The 17244-nt window shown below is 33.7% G+C and overlaps 1 protein-coding gene across 3 annotated transcripts in view; it reads right to left on the bottom strand.

Annotated features, from left to right (window-relative positions):
- The window catches only part of TRPM7 (transient receptor potential cation channel subfamily M member 7), a 123207-nt gene that overhangs the window by 17575 nt on the left and 88388 nt on the right, over nucleotides 1-17244 (bottom strand). For all 3 annotated transcript variants that reach the window (XM_045449755.1, XM_045449757.1, XM_045449756.1), the window contains 8 exons: nucleotides 16428-16612; nucleotides 15614-15746; nucleotides 14283-14998; nucleotides 11526-11596; nucleotides 8145-8241; nucleotides 4998-5068; nucleotides 1554-1588; nucleotides 156-181 (listed from right to left, as the gene is read on the bottom strand). In XM_045449755.1, coding sequence (XP_045305711.1) covers nucleotides 156-181; nucleotides 1554-1588; nucleotides 4998-5068; nucleotides 8145-8241; nucleotides 11526-11596; nucleotides 14283-14998; nucleotides 15614-15746; nucleotides 16428-16612 — 1334 coding nt within the window. The remainder of the gene's footprint in view (nucleotides 1-155; nucleotides 182-1553; nucleotides 1589-4997; nucleotides 5069-8144; nucleotides 8242-11525; nucleotides 11597-14282; nucleotides 14999-15613; nucleotides 15747-16427; nucleotides 16613-17244) is intronic.

The following is a 17244-nucleotide window of genomic DNA, read 5'->3' as shown; positions in this document are numbered from 1 at the left end:
GAAGAGAAACTAGCTGAACAAAGAACTTTTTACCACCTTGGCTCTTTCAAACACGAAGTCTGAAGTTTCTTAGCTAGAATAATGTGGTATTTGCTATAACATAACATCATATATAATCCTCATTTTTTTGCATTAAATCTACCATATGGACTCACCATTTAATGTTCCTTCTTCAGATGGCCTAAAGAAAACACCCAAAAATACAAGTTGTGACACAATCTTTGTTTTGGCTACCATACACTTTGTAAAATTATGATTATTTAATATAATGTGATTAAAGTAATTCTGAGATCCAGATTCACTTTTGTTTGAATATATGCCATTTCCCTTAAAGCCAATGCCAAATTCATATATGGATATAAATATATGTTTAATCTGTACTAAAAATCTGTCTCTTTCCAGCTCTTACCTTCTACCTAATATAAATATTTTATTATAGGAAGTATTTTGACCCTAGCATCATCCCTTTGCTGTTGATAAACTACTCTTTTCTCAGCACCCAAAAAGTGCTGACCAACTCCACCTTTCTGGGTACTTCTATGGCTCAACATTCTGTAAGACAAGCTTCTCTTGTTAGCTGAGTTAACATCAACTTCAAGTACCTATTCTGTATTTACATCCTATGGTTTTGGTTATAAAACACAGTATACTCTGAAGAGATCTGATTACAGTTGGATCTTCCAAGTGCCATACAAGGCCCAGAGCACCTAAAGAACCTGAACACTGCATACCCATGTGGCACCTGGTTTATTTTCTTCTCTATATATTCACATATATTTCTGATGCACAGAAAGCAACAGGGGAAACACTGTGGTTCCTTCTCAAATAGTCCATATCAGAAAGTAACTCTCCCATGCTGTGCTGACTGCTCAGAGCTCAGAGCCTGGAGCCTGTTTCCGATTCTCTTCCTGTGTCTCCCTCTCTTCTGCAACACCCACCCCCGGCTCCCCCACTCACTTTCTGTCTTTCTTTCCTTCAAAAATAAACAAACATAAAAAAAAAAAAAAAAGATGACTTTTTCTTTTGTAAACGTCCTCTGGAATCCTAAAATATAGTAATCATAGCATCGCCATAATGATAGTATAACTATATAAAATTGTAATTTTATTATTTTTTTATTTATTTATTTTTTTTTTTAATTTTTTTTTTCAACGTTTATTTATTTTTGGGACAGAGAGAGACAGAGCATGAACGGGGGAGGGGCAGAGAGAGAGGGAGACACAGAATCGGAAACAGGCTCCAGGCTCTGAGCCATCAGCCCAGAGCCTGATGTGGGGCTCGAACTCACGGACCGCGAGATCGTGACCCGGCTGAAGTCGGATGCTTAACCGACTGCGTCACCCAGGCGCCCCTAAAATTGTAATTTTAAATGTATATATTAACTCATAATAAATGAGTTCCCCCAATCTCTTCTATGTAAAGACAAGAGATGTTAAAATAAATAATCATCACTCACAGATAAAAGAGTGTTTTAAAAGATGGTACAAAGAACAGAAAAAACCCCCAATAACTATGATACTTTTCAGGTTAACGATGAGAAAAGGCTTACTTACATTTCTCTGTTTGATGGTCTATCTTGTAACCAATCCTTTAGTCAAAAACAAACACAAACAAAAATTAAAGAAAAAAATCTCTCTAGAAGAAGCATAACTGTTTGTTTAACCCTGTTTTGTTTCCTATAGTCTGAAAAATTAATGTGAAGTCCTTATTTTATACAACTGAACTAAAAAAATAATAAATGGATATAATTACCATAAGACCATTCCACAAGGTAGAATAAAGAATTTTATGAGCGCTATTTCCTACAACATAATTACACTCTGGCTAGTTTCTTTACTTCTGATGACAACTTTATATTCTTATACATTTGTTTCTATGACTCTAAATAGTATGTGCTCATTGAAAAAGAAAAACACAACGAAGTAGAAAGAGTAAAATTAAAATCATGCATACTGTAAACAAATCACTAAAAACATATAAGCATATCTCATTGAAGTCTTTTTCTGTATACGTGCATATTGTTATTATTCTGTATTTTTTCCATTTAATTATAACTCTAAAATTATATTCTCATCCAGTTTAGTAATTCTCTGTTTGGCTGTGCCTAATCTATGTTATTATAACCCCCACTGAGTTATTTTTTATTCTAGATTTTTATCTAATTTTTAGGACTTTCTGAGTAGGATCATCTTTTTTTCATATTTGTAATACCTTCTCTTTTATGGTTTTAGTCACCTTAATCACATTATTTTATAACTTGTAACCAGAAATTCTACTATCTCAAGTTGGTAGAGGTTTATTAATACTGTTTGTGTAACTTGAATCCCAGAAGTTCTGTAATTTCACATTGTCAGGTCATCTTCAATGGAACTTACTTTGTGGCAAAATTGTGCAGGGTGTGTCCTTCCAAAAAGGAGGAATTGTTACTCTGAAACTGTGTTCACTAATCCCCTTTCCTCACTGAAATAATTTTTTTAATAACATGACTTTCCATAATATAATCTATCTCCTTATAGCAGAATGTAAATAAAATGTTCTTGATGATCCAGGATAATTATGAATACTGATTTCTATACTTCACTTTATAAAGGACCAATTTTTCTACTTTCTCCCAAGTTATTTATCTTGATGCCAGAGTATGCTTTTAAAGAGTATTTGTGGGGAACCTGGGTGGCTCAGTCGGGTAAGTGTCCGACTTCGACTCAGGTCATGATCTCACAGTCTGTGAGTTCGAGCCTTGCATCAGGCTCTGTGCTGACAGCTCGGAGCCTGAAGCCTTCTTCGGATTCTGTATCTTCATCTCTCTCTGCCCCTCCCCAACTCATGCTCTATCTCTCTCTCAATAATAAATAAACTTAAAAAAAAAAATTTAAAGAGTATTTGTAAAATCAAATACTACCTCAATTGGCTGGGAATGACTACATACAACCAGTTTCAATACAAACAGAGATTCCTACCTTTCTTTTGAATAAATTTTTCTGTAAAATTTCCTAACTATTATGCAGATAGTAATCTGACATTGGCCACAACAACACTTTTTTTAGATGCATCTTCTGAGACGAGGGAAATAAAAGCAAAAATAAACTACTGGGACTACATCAGAAAGTTTCTGCACAGTGAAGGAAACAATCAACAAAACTAAAAGGCAACCTAGAGAATAGAAGAATATGTTTGCAAAAAACATATCTGATAAAGGGTTAGCATCCAAAATATATAAAGAACTTATACAACTCAATACCCAAACAACAAATAATCCAATTAAAAGATGGGCAAAAGACATAAACAGATTTCTCCAAAGAAGACATCCAGATGGCAAACAGACACATGAAAAGAGGCTCAACATCACTCATCAGGGAAATACAAATCAAACCTACAATGACATAGCACCTCACATCTATAAGAATGGTCAAAATCAAAAACAGAAGAAACGACCAGTGTTGGTGAAGATGTAGAGAAAAAAGAACACTCTTCCACCACTGGTGGGAATGCAAACTGGTATAGCCACTGTGGAAAACAGTTTGGAGGTTCCTCAAAAAGTTAAAAACAGAACTACCCTACAATGCAGTAATTGCACTACTGGGTATCTACCCAAAAATACAAAAACACTAACTCAAAGGAATACATGCACTGCTGTGTTTACTGCACCATTATTTATAACAGCCAAACAATGGAAGGAGCTCAAGTGTCTAGTGATAGATGAATGCATGAAGAAGATGAAGTATAAATATAAATATAAATATAAATATAAATATAAATATAAATATAAATATACCACGGAATATTATTTAGCAATAAAAAAGAACAAAACTGCCACTCTGGAAAACAGTATGGAGGTTCCTCAAAAAATTAAAAATAGAACTACCCTACAACCCAGCAATTGCACTATTAGGTATTTATCCAAGGGATACAGGTGTGCTGTTTCAAAGGGGCATGCGCATCCCAATGTTTATGGCAGCACTATCAACAATAGCCAAAGTATGGAAAGAGCCCAAATGTCCATTAATGTAGGAATGGATAAAGAAGATGTTTTATTTATACACACACACACACACACACACACACACACACACACACACAATGGAGTACTCAGCAATCAAAAAGAATGAAATCTTGCCATTTGCAACTACGTGGATGGAACTGGAGGGTATTATGCTAAGTGAAATTAGTCAGAGAAAGACATATATCTTATGACTTCATGCATATGAGGAATTTAAGACACAGAACAGATGAACACAAGGAAAGGGAAGCAAAAATAATATAAAAACAAGGAGGGGAAGAAAACATAAGAGACTCTTAAATATGGAGAACAGAGGGTTACTGGTGGGCTTGTGGGGGGGGGGGGATGGGCTAAATGAGTAAGGGGCATTAAAGAATCCACTCCTGAAATCATTGTTGCACTATATGCTAACTAACTTGGATGTAAAATAAAAAAATAAAATAAAATAAGAATAAAACCTTGCCATTTGCAACTACATGGATGGAACTAGAGTGTAGTATGCTAAATGAAATAAGTCAATCAGAGAAAGACAAATACCATTATGATTTATTTCACTCATATGTCGAACAAAACAAATGAGCAAAGGAAAAACAAAACAAAACAAAGAGAGAGAGAGAGAGACAAACCAAGAAACAGATTCAACTATAGAGAACAAACTGATGGTTACCAGACGGAAGGTAGTGGGAGGATAGGGTAACTAGGGGGTGGGGATTAAAGACTACATTTATCATGATGAAAAACATAACATGATAAAAACAAAAAAACATAGACACACATATACATACATACAAATTCTTAACTATTCACACTACAGGAAGAAACTCTTTTCAAAGAATAAATGGCTAATATTCTAAGAATAAATGCACTAATGTCAGTTTTCTAAGGTAAAATTTTTTGAAAGCTAAACAGAACCTCAAATAAAATATCATCATCTTTTTTTAGTTCTTCTTTAATAAATATATATTTTAAAATACACATTTGTTAACTGAAATGTACAAACCGGTAGTAAAGCTGCTTTGGAATCTACTTCTTGAGTTTCTTCTGTGGATGGCCTTCTATTGCTAGTTTCCACTTAAAGAAAATTAAAAAAAAAATTAGCTATGCAACTAAAATATTTTGATACCAACCAACCAAACACGAAGTGTTTCAACACACAGTGTAACTTTCATAAACTAACTTATCCTCTCCCCAACACTGCTGAACATTAATAGTTAACATGAGGCCCACAGGTCTCTTGGCAGGACACCAAAATTATTCAATTTATTTTTGTAAAAAAGCAGTAAGTAATAAGAGTCTGAAGGAAAAAGTCTTAGTCTTCCTATTTCCAAATTTCTTGTGTATTCATTCTATCATGCATATTTTTTGTGTATGTGTGTACAATCACCATTTTTTTTTAACCATAAAAGGTAGAATAATATATATTTTAGGGTTTTGTTGTTGGTTTAACTTTAAGCTTGGAGATCTTTCCAATCACAGAAAATTTCTCTATTCTATTTTGATGCTACACTGAACTTCACACTATGGCTGTACAGTAATTGTAGAGAATAACAACCAAACTCCTACTAATGGACATTTGGTATGATTTCAATCTCTTGCCATTCTAACATTGCAATTAATCATCTTATACATATTAATAGTCTTAAACATACACTGTTTTACAATAATGGAAAAAATAGTTCATCTTTTCTGCCACGACTTAAAATGGCATCTCTGTCATATTTTGTTATTTTATCCTAAATCAATTTTAGAATTAAGCCTATTTTTAAAAAGTCAGGATGTTAAATTATTTTTTTAATTAATTTTTTTTTAATGTTTATTCATTTTTGGGAGACAAAGTGCTATCAGGGGTGGGGCACAGAGAGAGGGAGACACAACCTGAAGCAGGCTCCAGGTTCCAAGCTGTCAGCACAGAGCTTGATACAGGGCTCGAACTCATGAACCATGAGATCATGATCTGAGCCGAAGGCGGATGCTTAACTGACTGAACCACCCAGGTGCCCCAAGGATGTTAAATTTTAAAGTAACTTATAATTCACAACTTTATGACACAGTAAAGAAAAACCTCAGAATGAATGAATGGTGATGGGAAATCTTAGAATGAAATTTGTATTCTAAGTGTAGAGGCCAAAAAAACCAGACTGAAGTACATTAAAAGAGTCTGGGCAAAACTTTTTCTAGATGATGAAACTGATAGCATTACGTATCTGAATATCTTGAAGAAATGTAGCCCAATAGCAGAGAATCTACTGTTGATCTAGCCAAAATTATAACTATATGGTGGGAAAGAATAAATGTGTGTGCATGTGCATGCGTGTGTTTGTGTCTTCTGGGAACAGGAGGAAGAGGAAAAGTTTGATCCTTGTCTTCTTTAGTGGGAGGTCAATAATTATTGTTTAAAACTGAAATACGAGGATGCAAAATTAGAAGCGTGTTAACTTCAGAAATAACATCCATGTTACTGAAAATAATTTTTTTTTCTTCTGTCCTAACCATTCTACCATATCTTTTTATTTTATTTTTCAGTGAGAATACTAAGCAGGGGTGCCTGGGTGGTTCAGATATCTGACTTTGGCCCAGGTCATGATCTCATGGTTGGTGAGTTTGAGCCCGCGTCAGGCTTTGCGGATGAGCCTGCTTCGAATTCTGTGTCTCCCTCTCTCTCTGACCCTCCCCTGGCTCATGCTCTCTCTCAAAAAAATAAAATAAAATAAATAAAAAAAATTCTAAAAAGAGGATATTAAATAGGAATGAAAACAGCCAGAATTCTTGCCTTGGTTCCCCATCTGGCTTTCAACATATCATTATGAAAGAGAATATCTGTGATAACTTTCTGTAGATAACCCTTTATTCAGATTAAGGAGACTCTACTCTAACTTTAGGAAGAGTTTTAATCATGAATGGATACTGAATTTCATCAAATGCCTTTTCTGCAGCTACTGAGATGAACAAATGATTTTTCTCCTCTAATCTGTTACTATCATGCATCAATTATATATATATATATATATATATATATATATATATATATATATATATATATATATATATATTCATTCCCCTCCACCCCCAGGTAAGCTCTACACCCAACCCAGGCTTGAACTCACAACCCTGAGATCAAGAGTCACATGCTCTACTGACTGAGCCAGCCAGGTGCCCCTCATCAATTATATTTTTGATGTTAATGTTAAACCAACTTGCACTCCTGGAATATATCCAACGTGATACTGCTGTATACAAAAAGAGAATGAAAGGGGAAATGATGGTGAGGGGGACATGGTAGTGATGTTTTTCTTAAGGAATCTTATAAAGGCTACATGTACATTAATGAAACGTTGACTAATAAATTTATACGCATATATAACCAACTCATAAAAAAGTATGTTATGGAAACATCCCCAGTCCATTTAATTCTCAAGTTAAAAATTGAAGGTGCAGAGCAAAATGTATGGTATGTTACTTTCTGTGTAGAAAATAAAAGGAAAGACTACCGTCACATACTATGTGTGTGAAACTCTACAGGATAGATAAAAATAACAGTGGTTACATACAGGGCTGGAATGAGAGGGAGACTTATTTTCAAAGTGCTTGTATGTGTATGTATTCAATTTTGAACCAAATAAATGTATTAACTATTAGAAAAAAAATTTTTTTAAGTTTATTTATTTATTTTTTGAGATACAGTTGAGTGGGGAAGGGGCAGAGAGAGAGGGAGAGAGGAATCCCAAGCAGGCTCCACACCGCCAGTATGGAACCTGATGCGTGGCTCAAACTCATGAACCTAGAGATCATGACCTGAGCTGAACCAAGAGTCAGACATTTAACCAACTGAGCCACCCAAGCACCCCTGTATTAGCTATTTTAAAAGTTAAATTAAAAAAATATGTTGACTAAATGATAATACTGATTAAAATAGATTTATAAAAAGCAAGTCTTTATATTTCATCTTTAGGACTAAACAATTTGTAAAAAATATCAGAATACTAGAATTGTGTGTTTTATTCAAGGTTGCAGCAACAATAACGGACCAGAATCATCATTCTCTGACTCCCAAAACATTCACTGCTTAGGTGTGTGACATATGTAATAATACATTTAAAGCTTAAGTGAGTATGTTTGGTAACATAATTCACATAATCGAAGAACTTACCTTGTTCTGAAGGAAGAGGAATAGAAGTTTTGTGACATTCAGTAAATCCAGCATGAGAACTCATGTGTTTCAAAGTGTTTTCAGAAGGAATATCATTCTGCATATTACACATAAACATAATTTAAAAATAATCAAACTGAATTTCAAATAAATGTTCTAAGTAGTATAAGAGACTCTGTTTCTATTTAGCTCAATATACTTTAATCTACCTAGTCACTGAAGGGTATATTACAGGTTACAGTTAATTTTCTTCAATGACCTTCTCAAAAAACTGCATCAAAATATCCTACTTGCTTATTGTTCATAAATCCATCTGAATGGATCCTTTTTCATAGTAATATGATTTCATTAAAAACTTGGTAGAAAATAAAATATTTATCAGTTCACCTAAAAAAGAAAAAGCTATTTTACACTAATATTGATAGATTATAACAATTTGGAAGGTGGAAGAGTAGTTTTTTTGGGAAACCTCAGTAGGTTTCTTACTGATTATATGAGCTGTTCATATAACCAAAGATCTATCTGCTCATTATTTGTCACATTTCAATTTTTTCCAAATTTGTTTTGACTTATCTATGATTTCCATTTTTTGGTACTTCTATCTTTTCTCATCCTTCGTTTAATATCACCTCTTCCTCATATGTTTAGAAAGCCCTCCTGGTTTTACTGACTTGGTATTACTATTTTCTTAAGTTTATGATTTGAGCTTTTACATTTAAAGCTAGAATTCATCTGGGCTTATGAAGTGACATGAGAACATAAACAGACTTTTCCAAATGTCTACTCAATTATCCAATTTGTATTTACTGACAAGGCATTTCCCTTATTGTCAATTTCTAATCCAACTCTTCTTATATTCTTATTTGTAAACAAGTTACTTTGTAGTCACTAAAATGTTTAGCTAAATATTCATGTTTCAACTATTCTACCTGTGTAATATTTCATAGTCTAATTCTCCCTCATTTTCTTCTTTTTACCTATATTATTTTCCCAGATGAACTAACAAACTGCATTAAAATAATGTGGGGACAACCCAATACATTCACACTGTTTTCTCTTTTCAACTATAAACAATTCACACTATTATGCAACTTTAAAATATTTCCAAACCTCTACCACCTCTCAGAAAGAATGAATTTAAAAATGTTACTACCAAAATAAACTATTACTTTCATTTAAAAAATTACTTGTATCTCAAGAAAAGTAAGTTTTTCTACCTTTGATGCTCTGCAGTCTTCATATACAGCTGATTTATACAGCCAAGTGAGAGGGCTAACATTTTTTCTGTAGTTACAGAGCAACTCCAATTTCCCTTCTGATTTTAGTCGTTTCTTTTGGAACTAGTTCTAGCTATTTATTTGCTTAAGTATTTTCCATCTATGACACAAGTTCTAGTATAGGATTGATGGTGGGTTTCAAGGTATTTGTAAAACTCCATATACCTTAATAGATAAAATTTTGTATATGTCCATTTTTTGGGGAAGAGGGTCTACAGTTTTCATTTGATTTTCAAAGGGGTATATAACCCATAAAAGTTCAAGAACTCAAAGTCTCAGACCATCATGGGCTAGAACTCATTATTCTATTATTACAGTCTGAATTCTTTTCCTCTAAGTGAATTACTCAAAATTGTTTAATTCAAAACACAGCCACAGAAACTTGTAATTTCTTCTTACTTTTACCAGGAAGTTACCTGCACTTCAAAATTTTCAGCGCACTCTTGCTTTAAGTTCATTTAAACTCATTGTTAAAAGGCAAAATCTGTGGGGGATACCTTGCCAGGTACCCTTTCCCATTAAGAAATATCCATTTATCCTAAATGACTTCCTATGTATATCAAGTGCTTCTTTATAGCAAAATGATGCCACCAGAATGTGCTGATGTAATTTTTTTTCAACTGCCATTGTGGTACTTATGAAGACAGTTTAAAAGTTCAGTGAAATACATATTAGACAATGACAGCCTAAGTCAGAGTAATTGTTACTTAGGATTGAAAGAAACAGATAACTAAAAAAATATTTAGGAAACAAAACAAGTTAGACTTGGCTGTTGACTGGAAGAGAGACAAAGCAGTGCAGTTTTGCTCTCTAAACTAAAATACTGATGTTATTAACAGAGGCAGGAAATACAGAAGAACAAATATATCTGCTGAGCAAGAAGATGATGAATTTGAGTTTCTGACTGCTGAGTTTGACAACTATAAGAGTTCCAACTAGTTAGCTCTAACCTTTTACTGTGGTGTCATGTCAATGCTCTAGTCAGAATCTCTCCAAAGATTTACTTTCCCTACATCTCTTCCCAGCCTTCAGTTTTCCTGTCTAAAATCCAAATGTAGATATGGCTATAAAAAAATTCATGCTATTTTCAACTCTATAGCTGAGAAATCATATTCTTGGTTTCCTCTTGACTCCTTAATCACTTTACACAATAGTTACTCTAAACCTTCTCTTTCTCAAGTACTCCCCTGTGGTTTCCATTAGTCTTACTGGAAAAACAAATGCCTTAAAAGATTCAACAAACTCCCCAGGTTACTTTTTTATTCTCTTTAAGTTTTAAAAAAACTTTATATACAATGAAGCACACAGATTCTTAAAGAGTAAGTTAGAGAAAAGTTTTAGCATTCTTTCTCTCCAACCCAAAATATTTGTGTGACAATTCTCTTCTATCAGTCTGTCCTCCCATCTGAAAAAAGTTATACTTTTTATCTTGATTATCATCTAAGTGATCGATTTCACTCCATCTAGGTCTTTTTGCTTTTTTAAATTATAATTCCCAGTCAGTTCTTCTTCCCTGTAAGAAACTCAAAGATAAAACAAGAGATACAACTTAAAAAAAAACCACTGGTTTCCCTACTGGTTCCTTTCCCTCATTTTAAGACTCTATCATTATGGGTATTTATGAAAGCAACAGTTAAGAAGTAACTTTTCACTCACTGTTCTATACATTTAAACAGTTACTCAACAAATATTTATTGAGTATCTTACACCTGCACATAACAGTGTAGTTAGGTATATTCAGCTTTTTACTGATTGCTAGATTCCTTGACAGACATGGTTATGTTCTAATAAACTTCTGGGCCTGGGAAAGAGTTGAGGTCTGTATTTAGTGAATGAGAAATGTATAGGGAGAAGCATTTAGAAAAAGAGAAATGTTAAATTGGTGTTTTTATGTTCATTAATATAAGTGCAAACTATTTGTATACTTTTCATATTCGATTGTTTCTTCTTTTTAAATGATGTATGATTTAAATATTTGGGATCATCAAGTTGGTGATGGTCTCTGCTAAAACTGCATTTTTACTGGAACGTTTAATTCTATTTTGAACTAAACCCCCAAATAGCAAAATAAAATTGAATTGTGCTGTAATAAAGATTTACTTACAGATAACATTTCTTTTATTTTGTTTGATGTTTCTTTGAACTTCTGTAAATAATCTATGCTATCTCTGTGTCCTTAAAGAGAAAAAAAAAGATTACAACAAAAATATTTACTTTTTATCAAAATAACGTCATTGCTTAAAGTCTATATAAACAAGTGATTCATATTGCTTTCCAAGTAGTTTTGAGGGCTCTGAAGTTTCCTATAGATCTTTTGATAAATACTAAAAATATCTGTCAAGAAGCTGGAGAAGATGAGTAATTCAGTTTACAGTAACAGCAAAAGCCTAAGGGCCTTCTAAAAGAATCCAACATGTAATATGAATTGCTTGAAATTTAAAAAGAGGGAAGCAATCATTTCTACTATTAATAAATATAAAAATACATGGGGTGCTTGGGGGACTCAGTCGGTTAAGCATCCAACTCTTGGTTTCGGCTCAGGTCATGATCTCATGGTTCGTGAGTTCGAGATCCACATCAGGCTCTGCACTAACAGCACAGAGCCTGCCTGGGATTCTCACTCTCCTTCTCTCTCTGCCGCTTCTCTGCTCTGTCTCTCAAAATAAATAAACTTAAAAAAGAAAGTTAAAAAAAAAAAAAAACTACATATATGTTATACATATATATCCAAACTATATATACACAAATCATATATAAATATATAGATAACTAAATATATCCATCCCAATGGCAATATACTAACAGACTAAAAATGTGCTTTTACAGAATACATTGGGATAGATTTTATGCAGGCAAAGTTGTCTCTATAAATCCACAGTAAACTGTATATAACCTAGCAGTAGAGATCAGTATGCTCTGTACCTAGATAACTTACAGGGTTGGCCTCCATGTGGAGATTTTACATGGACATATCATATTCTTTGACCAATCTCAATACATGTTCCACGACTAGGTAAATTTCTAAGCTGGGAAAGCTCAAATAAGTATTAAGACAAGGTTAGGATGCCACCCGATGAAAAAATTCAAACCTGAAGAGACAGAGGGCATCACTCATGCCTCAGAACACTCTGGTCATGTCCACAAACGACCCAAGTTATTTTTTTAAGAAATTTTTTAAAAATACTTTAATAATCTAACAGGAAGACTCTTAGAACACTATATTCTCCCAAATGCAAGGAAACGTTAGCTCTATGAAGTGTTCCCTCTTCATCTTTTCCTTCCATATGATACACTGTCAACATTTAAATATGCTTAGGTCTCTCCATCATTAAAAATAAAACAAGTAAGGGGCGCCTGGGTGGCTCAGTCGGTTGAGTGTCTGACTTCAGCTCAGGTCATGATCTCACGGTTTGTGGGTTTAAGCCACACATCAGGCTCTATGCTGACAGCTTGGAGCCTGGAGCCTGCTTCGGATTCTGTGTCTCCCATTCTCTCTGCTCCTCCCCTGCTCACGCTGCCTCTCTCTCTCAAATAAACATTAAAAATAATTAAAAATAAACAAAACAAATAAAAAACCTTACACAAAAACCACATTATGAGTTCTTTCTTTTTATATTTATAGTAAGCTTGTTTTTTTTAAATCTTCTTTTTTAATGTTTATTTTTTGAAGGAGAGAGACACAGAGCGTGAGCAGGGGACGGGCAGAGAGAGAGGGAGACACAGAATTCGAAGTAGGCTCCAGGCTCTGAGCTGTCAACACAGCCTGACGCGGGGTTCAAACCCACGGGCTGTGAGATCATGACCTGAGCTGAAGTCGGACACTAAACCAACTGAGCCACCCAGGCGCCCTGCCTTAATAGTAAGCTTTTAATTGCCCATCCCATCTGCAGTCTCCCTCTTTACATTTCCTCCCCTCATTCATACTTTATTTCAATATAATCTGGCTTCTGCCTCAACTGCTTCACTGAAACAGATTTCACAAAGGTCATTAATTTATTATTACTGCCAAAATAAATACATTTTCAGTCCTTATTTTACTTCAGCTAGCTGACGTGTTAAGAATGAGTCATTCCTTTCTGAAATGCTCTTCTCTCTGGGTATATAAATGGGTCGACCATAAATCCTCCACTTTCCAAGCAGAGTCCTGGTTTTCTTTCCCTATTGCCCTAATGTAATTTACTGTACCCTGTCACTCTCAAAAGTGTACTGGTTGGGCTGAAAAATTATATGGTCACCCTATTTATAAGACACTGATCTTTTCCAGTTATTTCTATCTAGCCTCCTCTGTACCTTTCTATTATTCCCCAAATATTTAACATTTATGAATAACTCAGGTTCTGTCAACTAGTTAACTGAATTCAGTAGAAGAGTCTCAAATTCAAAAGAGCCCAAGTAAGTTTTACATACAACTGTTATTATAGTAAACTCACCAAAGAAGAATGTGCCAATAGAACTATTACAGCTCAATTTCAACCTATTTCCCCGACTTATTCCTTTTAGAAATTTTAGAACTATACTCTATGAAAAGTAGTCCACTTATCATACAAGTTCATAGTTTTATTAATTAGCTACTTATTTTTATTTCTAAGGTGATAATTATAATTTTTAATGTTTATTTATATTTGAGAGAGACAGAGCATGAACGGGGGGAAGGGCAGAGAGAGAGGGAGACACAGAATCTGAAGCAGGCTCCAGTCTCCGAGCTGTCAGCACAGAGCCCGATGTGGTTCAAACTCATGAACCGTGAGATCATGACCTGAGCTGAAGTCAGAGGCCCAACCAGCTGAGCCACCCAGGCACCCCAGGTGATAATTAAAAAATAAATAATATTTATATACAAATGTTAGTTTGCCAAACTTACCTACAAATGCTCCAAATTCTACATTATCTCCTTCTGCAGCTTTAGAGCAAACAGTTTCTTGATCTTTGGTTACAGTTTCTGAGTGGCTTTTACAACTTGGCTGGGAAGGTGTACTAACAAAAAATTTGGTTGGTGGGGATGACAGATGTGGTATGCTATTAGATGAACTGCCTAATTTTTGATTTTTACTGAACATTTTTAACATTTCTACCCCATGTGGTCTCTGTCGCAGTTCTGGAGGAGAAATAGCACTTGGGAATAAGGCACCACAAGAGGAACCAGCCTCTGGGAAATTGAATTCTTTTCTCTGGGGTATTACAGGTAAATCCTGACCAAATATGTTACATTGGGTATCTTTTTCATCTTTCATAAAAATATTACAAAGAAAAGGATTAGTACTTTCAAGACCACCCTGAGGAAGAGAGGAGCTAAGTGTATTTACAACACTATGCTTTTTCCATACAGAAGGTCTTATAGGACCATCATCAATAAGGTTTTGAGCCAAATGTTTGGAAATACTCAATTCTCGTGTGATTTCATTGTGAACTTTGCTAGCTTCTGAAGCTTTCTGGGCAGTGAGTGTTTTTAATGTATCTACAGTCAGGGCTGAAAGATCTTGCAAATGGCCAATTTGAGAATCTAATGACTGTAATGATCTTTTTATATAGTTGACACGATCTCCAACTTCTTTAATTTGAATGCACATCTGCTCCACCCTGTAGGAGAAACACAGGCTTTTTATAAATGTTAAAAATTAATGTTTGAGAGATTCTTTCTGTAATCTCAATAAATGCCAATGGTAAAAAGAAATTTTACATGTACTCACACAAGGTAAGATATAAAATAAGATATGATTATTTATTTATAAAAGGCACACTTAATGTTTAAGAAGGATCCACTGCTAATTCTATTATAGTAAAATGCAAGAGTTCATAAAACATTTTTGTTCCATAGGCTATTTATTATGATTTCTGCACATCAAAGTAACACACACACAAATATGTATAAAGCTACATATATAAAGAACTAACATTACCATCTGCTTCCAGAATGTAGCAAAGCTAATGGGAAAAAAAAATGCTTTAAAACAATAAGGATAGTTTCACTTTTCTCCACTGACTCTTCACTGTCCTCTATAACAAGGTCAAAAAATAACAAGAAATTGACTTACACTAAGTATTAGAAGTAAAGAACTGAATTGTCTTCCGATATGTAAAACTATTATTAAGTTTACTTATTTGACAAACATAAATTGAACAATGGGCATGTAGAAGACATAAAAAAAAAAAAAACCCACTGACATATCAATTATAATTAAAAAGCTTCTGAACCTTTCAAAAGTGACACGAATTCTCTCTTCACTCCCAGAATGGAATTTGTCATCTTTTTCATTAAAATACATCTCAACACACTGCTCTTCAAAGTCATGTAGTTTCTTTTGATCTTCTTCTGTTAAAAAAAGTTCTAAGCAGGGAAAAGAACAAAAAAATCAATGAAGACTATCAAGATATCAAATTGCAGTCATGGGTCTTATGAATTATTCAGGGTTCATAAGACTATATCCATCATCTATATACTTATTCTCTTTTTACTGTAGTGTTTCTAAAGCAATGGACAGATATTTCCTTTTTTTTTTTCTTTAGCAGAATAGTTTCAGGTACCTTGTCCTCTTCTGATTTTCATTTTCCTATTAAATACTCTTAACCCTATCTGTCTTTCTCTTTATACCTCCCCCTCATTTATCTAGGTAGAGGAATTTAAGAACCAATTTAGTAGAGCAGAAAACCATTGTAAAATTAAAAGCAAGGTTTGGTATGATTAGTCGCATGTAGTATACAGAATAAAAGTATTATTGTTCACAGAGCAGCAAAAACGGTTTATAGAACAGCGAATGTTATGGTTTCCATTATCATTTTAATGAAAACAAACAGACATACCACACTCAAAAGGAAGTTTAGTACTAAATTCAGTTTTTATAGACATTGTAGTATACTCAAAATTCTTTTATATTCAGACATATTCAACAGAAGTTTTTATAGTAACATTAGCCAATTAAGTCTTCTGAACAAAGTTAACCACTTAGCCTTCAGTGTAGGACTGATAAGTGATAAAACACAAATATTTGCCTTAATATATTTTACTTACTTGGTCCATCTGAAGTCTTATCTTTTTTTCTTCTTTTACATATGCAGCAAAACAGAGAAACTATATGGCTGAGAATGATAAGTGGTGGAGGCAGAACTGGTTTCTCATGATAAGCCATAATAAAATGATAACGCTGGTACTTCCATACAATATTGGAAATTGCCTTTACTTGTAAATACACATTACTTGAATAACAAAGGGAAAAAAATAAAACAAACATAGTTAATCATACTTTAAAGTTTTAAATACTAGATATTTTATTATAATTCTGTTCTAAACAAGGATTCCAAAGAGTACTCTACCATACATAAAGTAAAAGGCAAATGAGAAACTGGAAAAAATTCATACAGTATGTATAAGGCACAAGTTTGATACTATTGAAGGTCTTAATTATAAACTCCCAGAAAAATGAGCAGAAAATATGATCCTAAAATTTTAAAATTATATATAAATGACAAAACCATAAGAAAATAATAAATCTTAGTAGAAGCAAAGTAAGCGCAAATAAAAACAATATACTTTTATGTACTATCAAACCAGCAACCATTAAAGATAACAATACCTAGTGTTGGCAGAGATTTGAAGATGCAAGTCTACTTTAGTTTAAATGCAGAAAGTCCTAAAAATGCATATATCAAACAGTTCTACTTTTAGGAAAACATACTTAAGGATGGATAAAAATTTAACCACATGGTTTTTGAGAACAAAAAAATCATAGACAAACTCAACAATGTAACATATTGGTTGAAAAATTCGGGTCTATCATGGAATATCAGATATTCCTGAAACTGGAGTGGGGTGCCTGGGTAGCTTCGTC

This window comes from Leopardus geoffroyi, chromosome B3, assembly GCF_018350155.1.
Source record: "Leopardus geoffroyi isolate Oge1 chromosome B3, O.geoffroyi_Oge1_pat1.0, whole genome shotgun sequence".
In the NCBI taxonomy this organism is placed as follows: domain Eukaryota; kingdom Metazoa; phylum Chordata; class Mammalia; order Carnivora; family Felidae; genus Leopardus; species Leopardus geoffroyi.
This window is presented reverse-complemented; position numbering and strand designations above follow the sequence as displayed.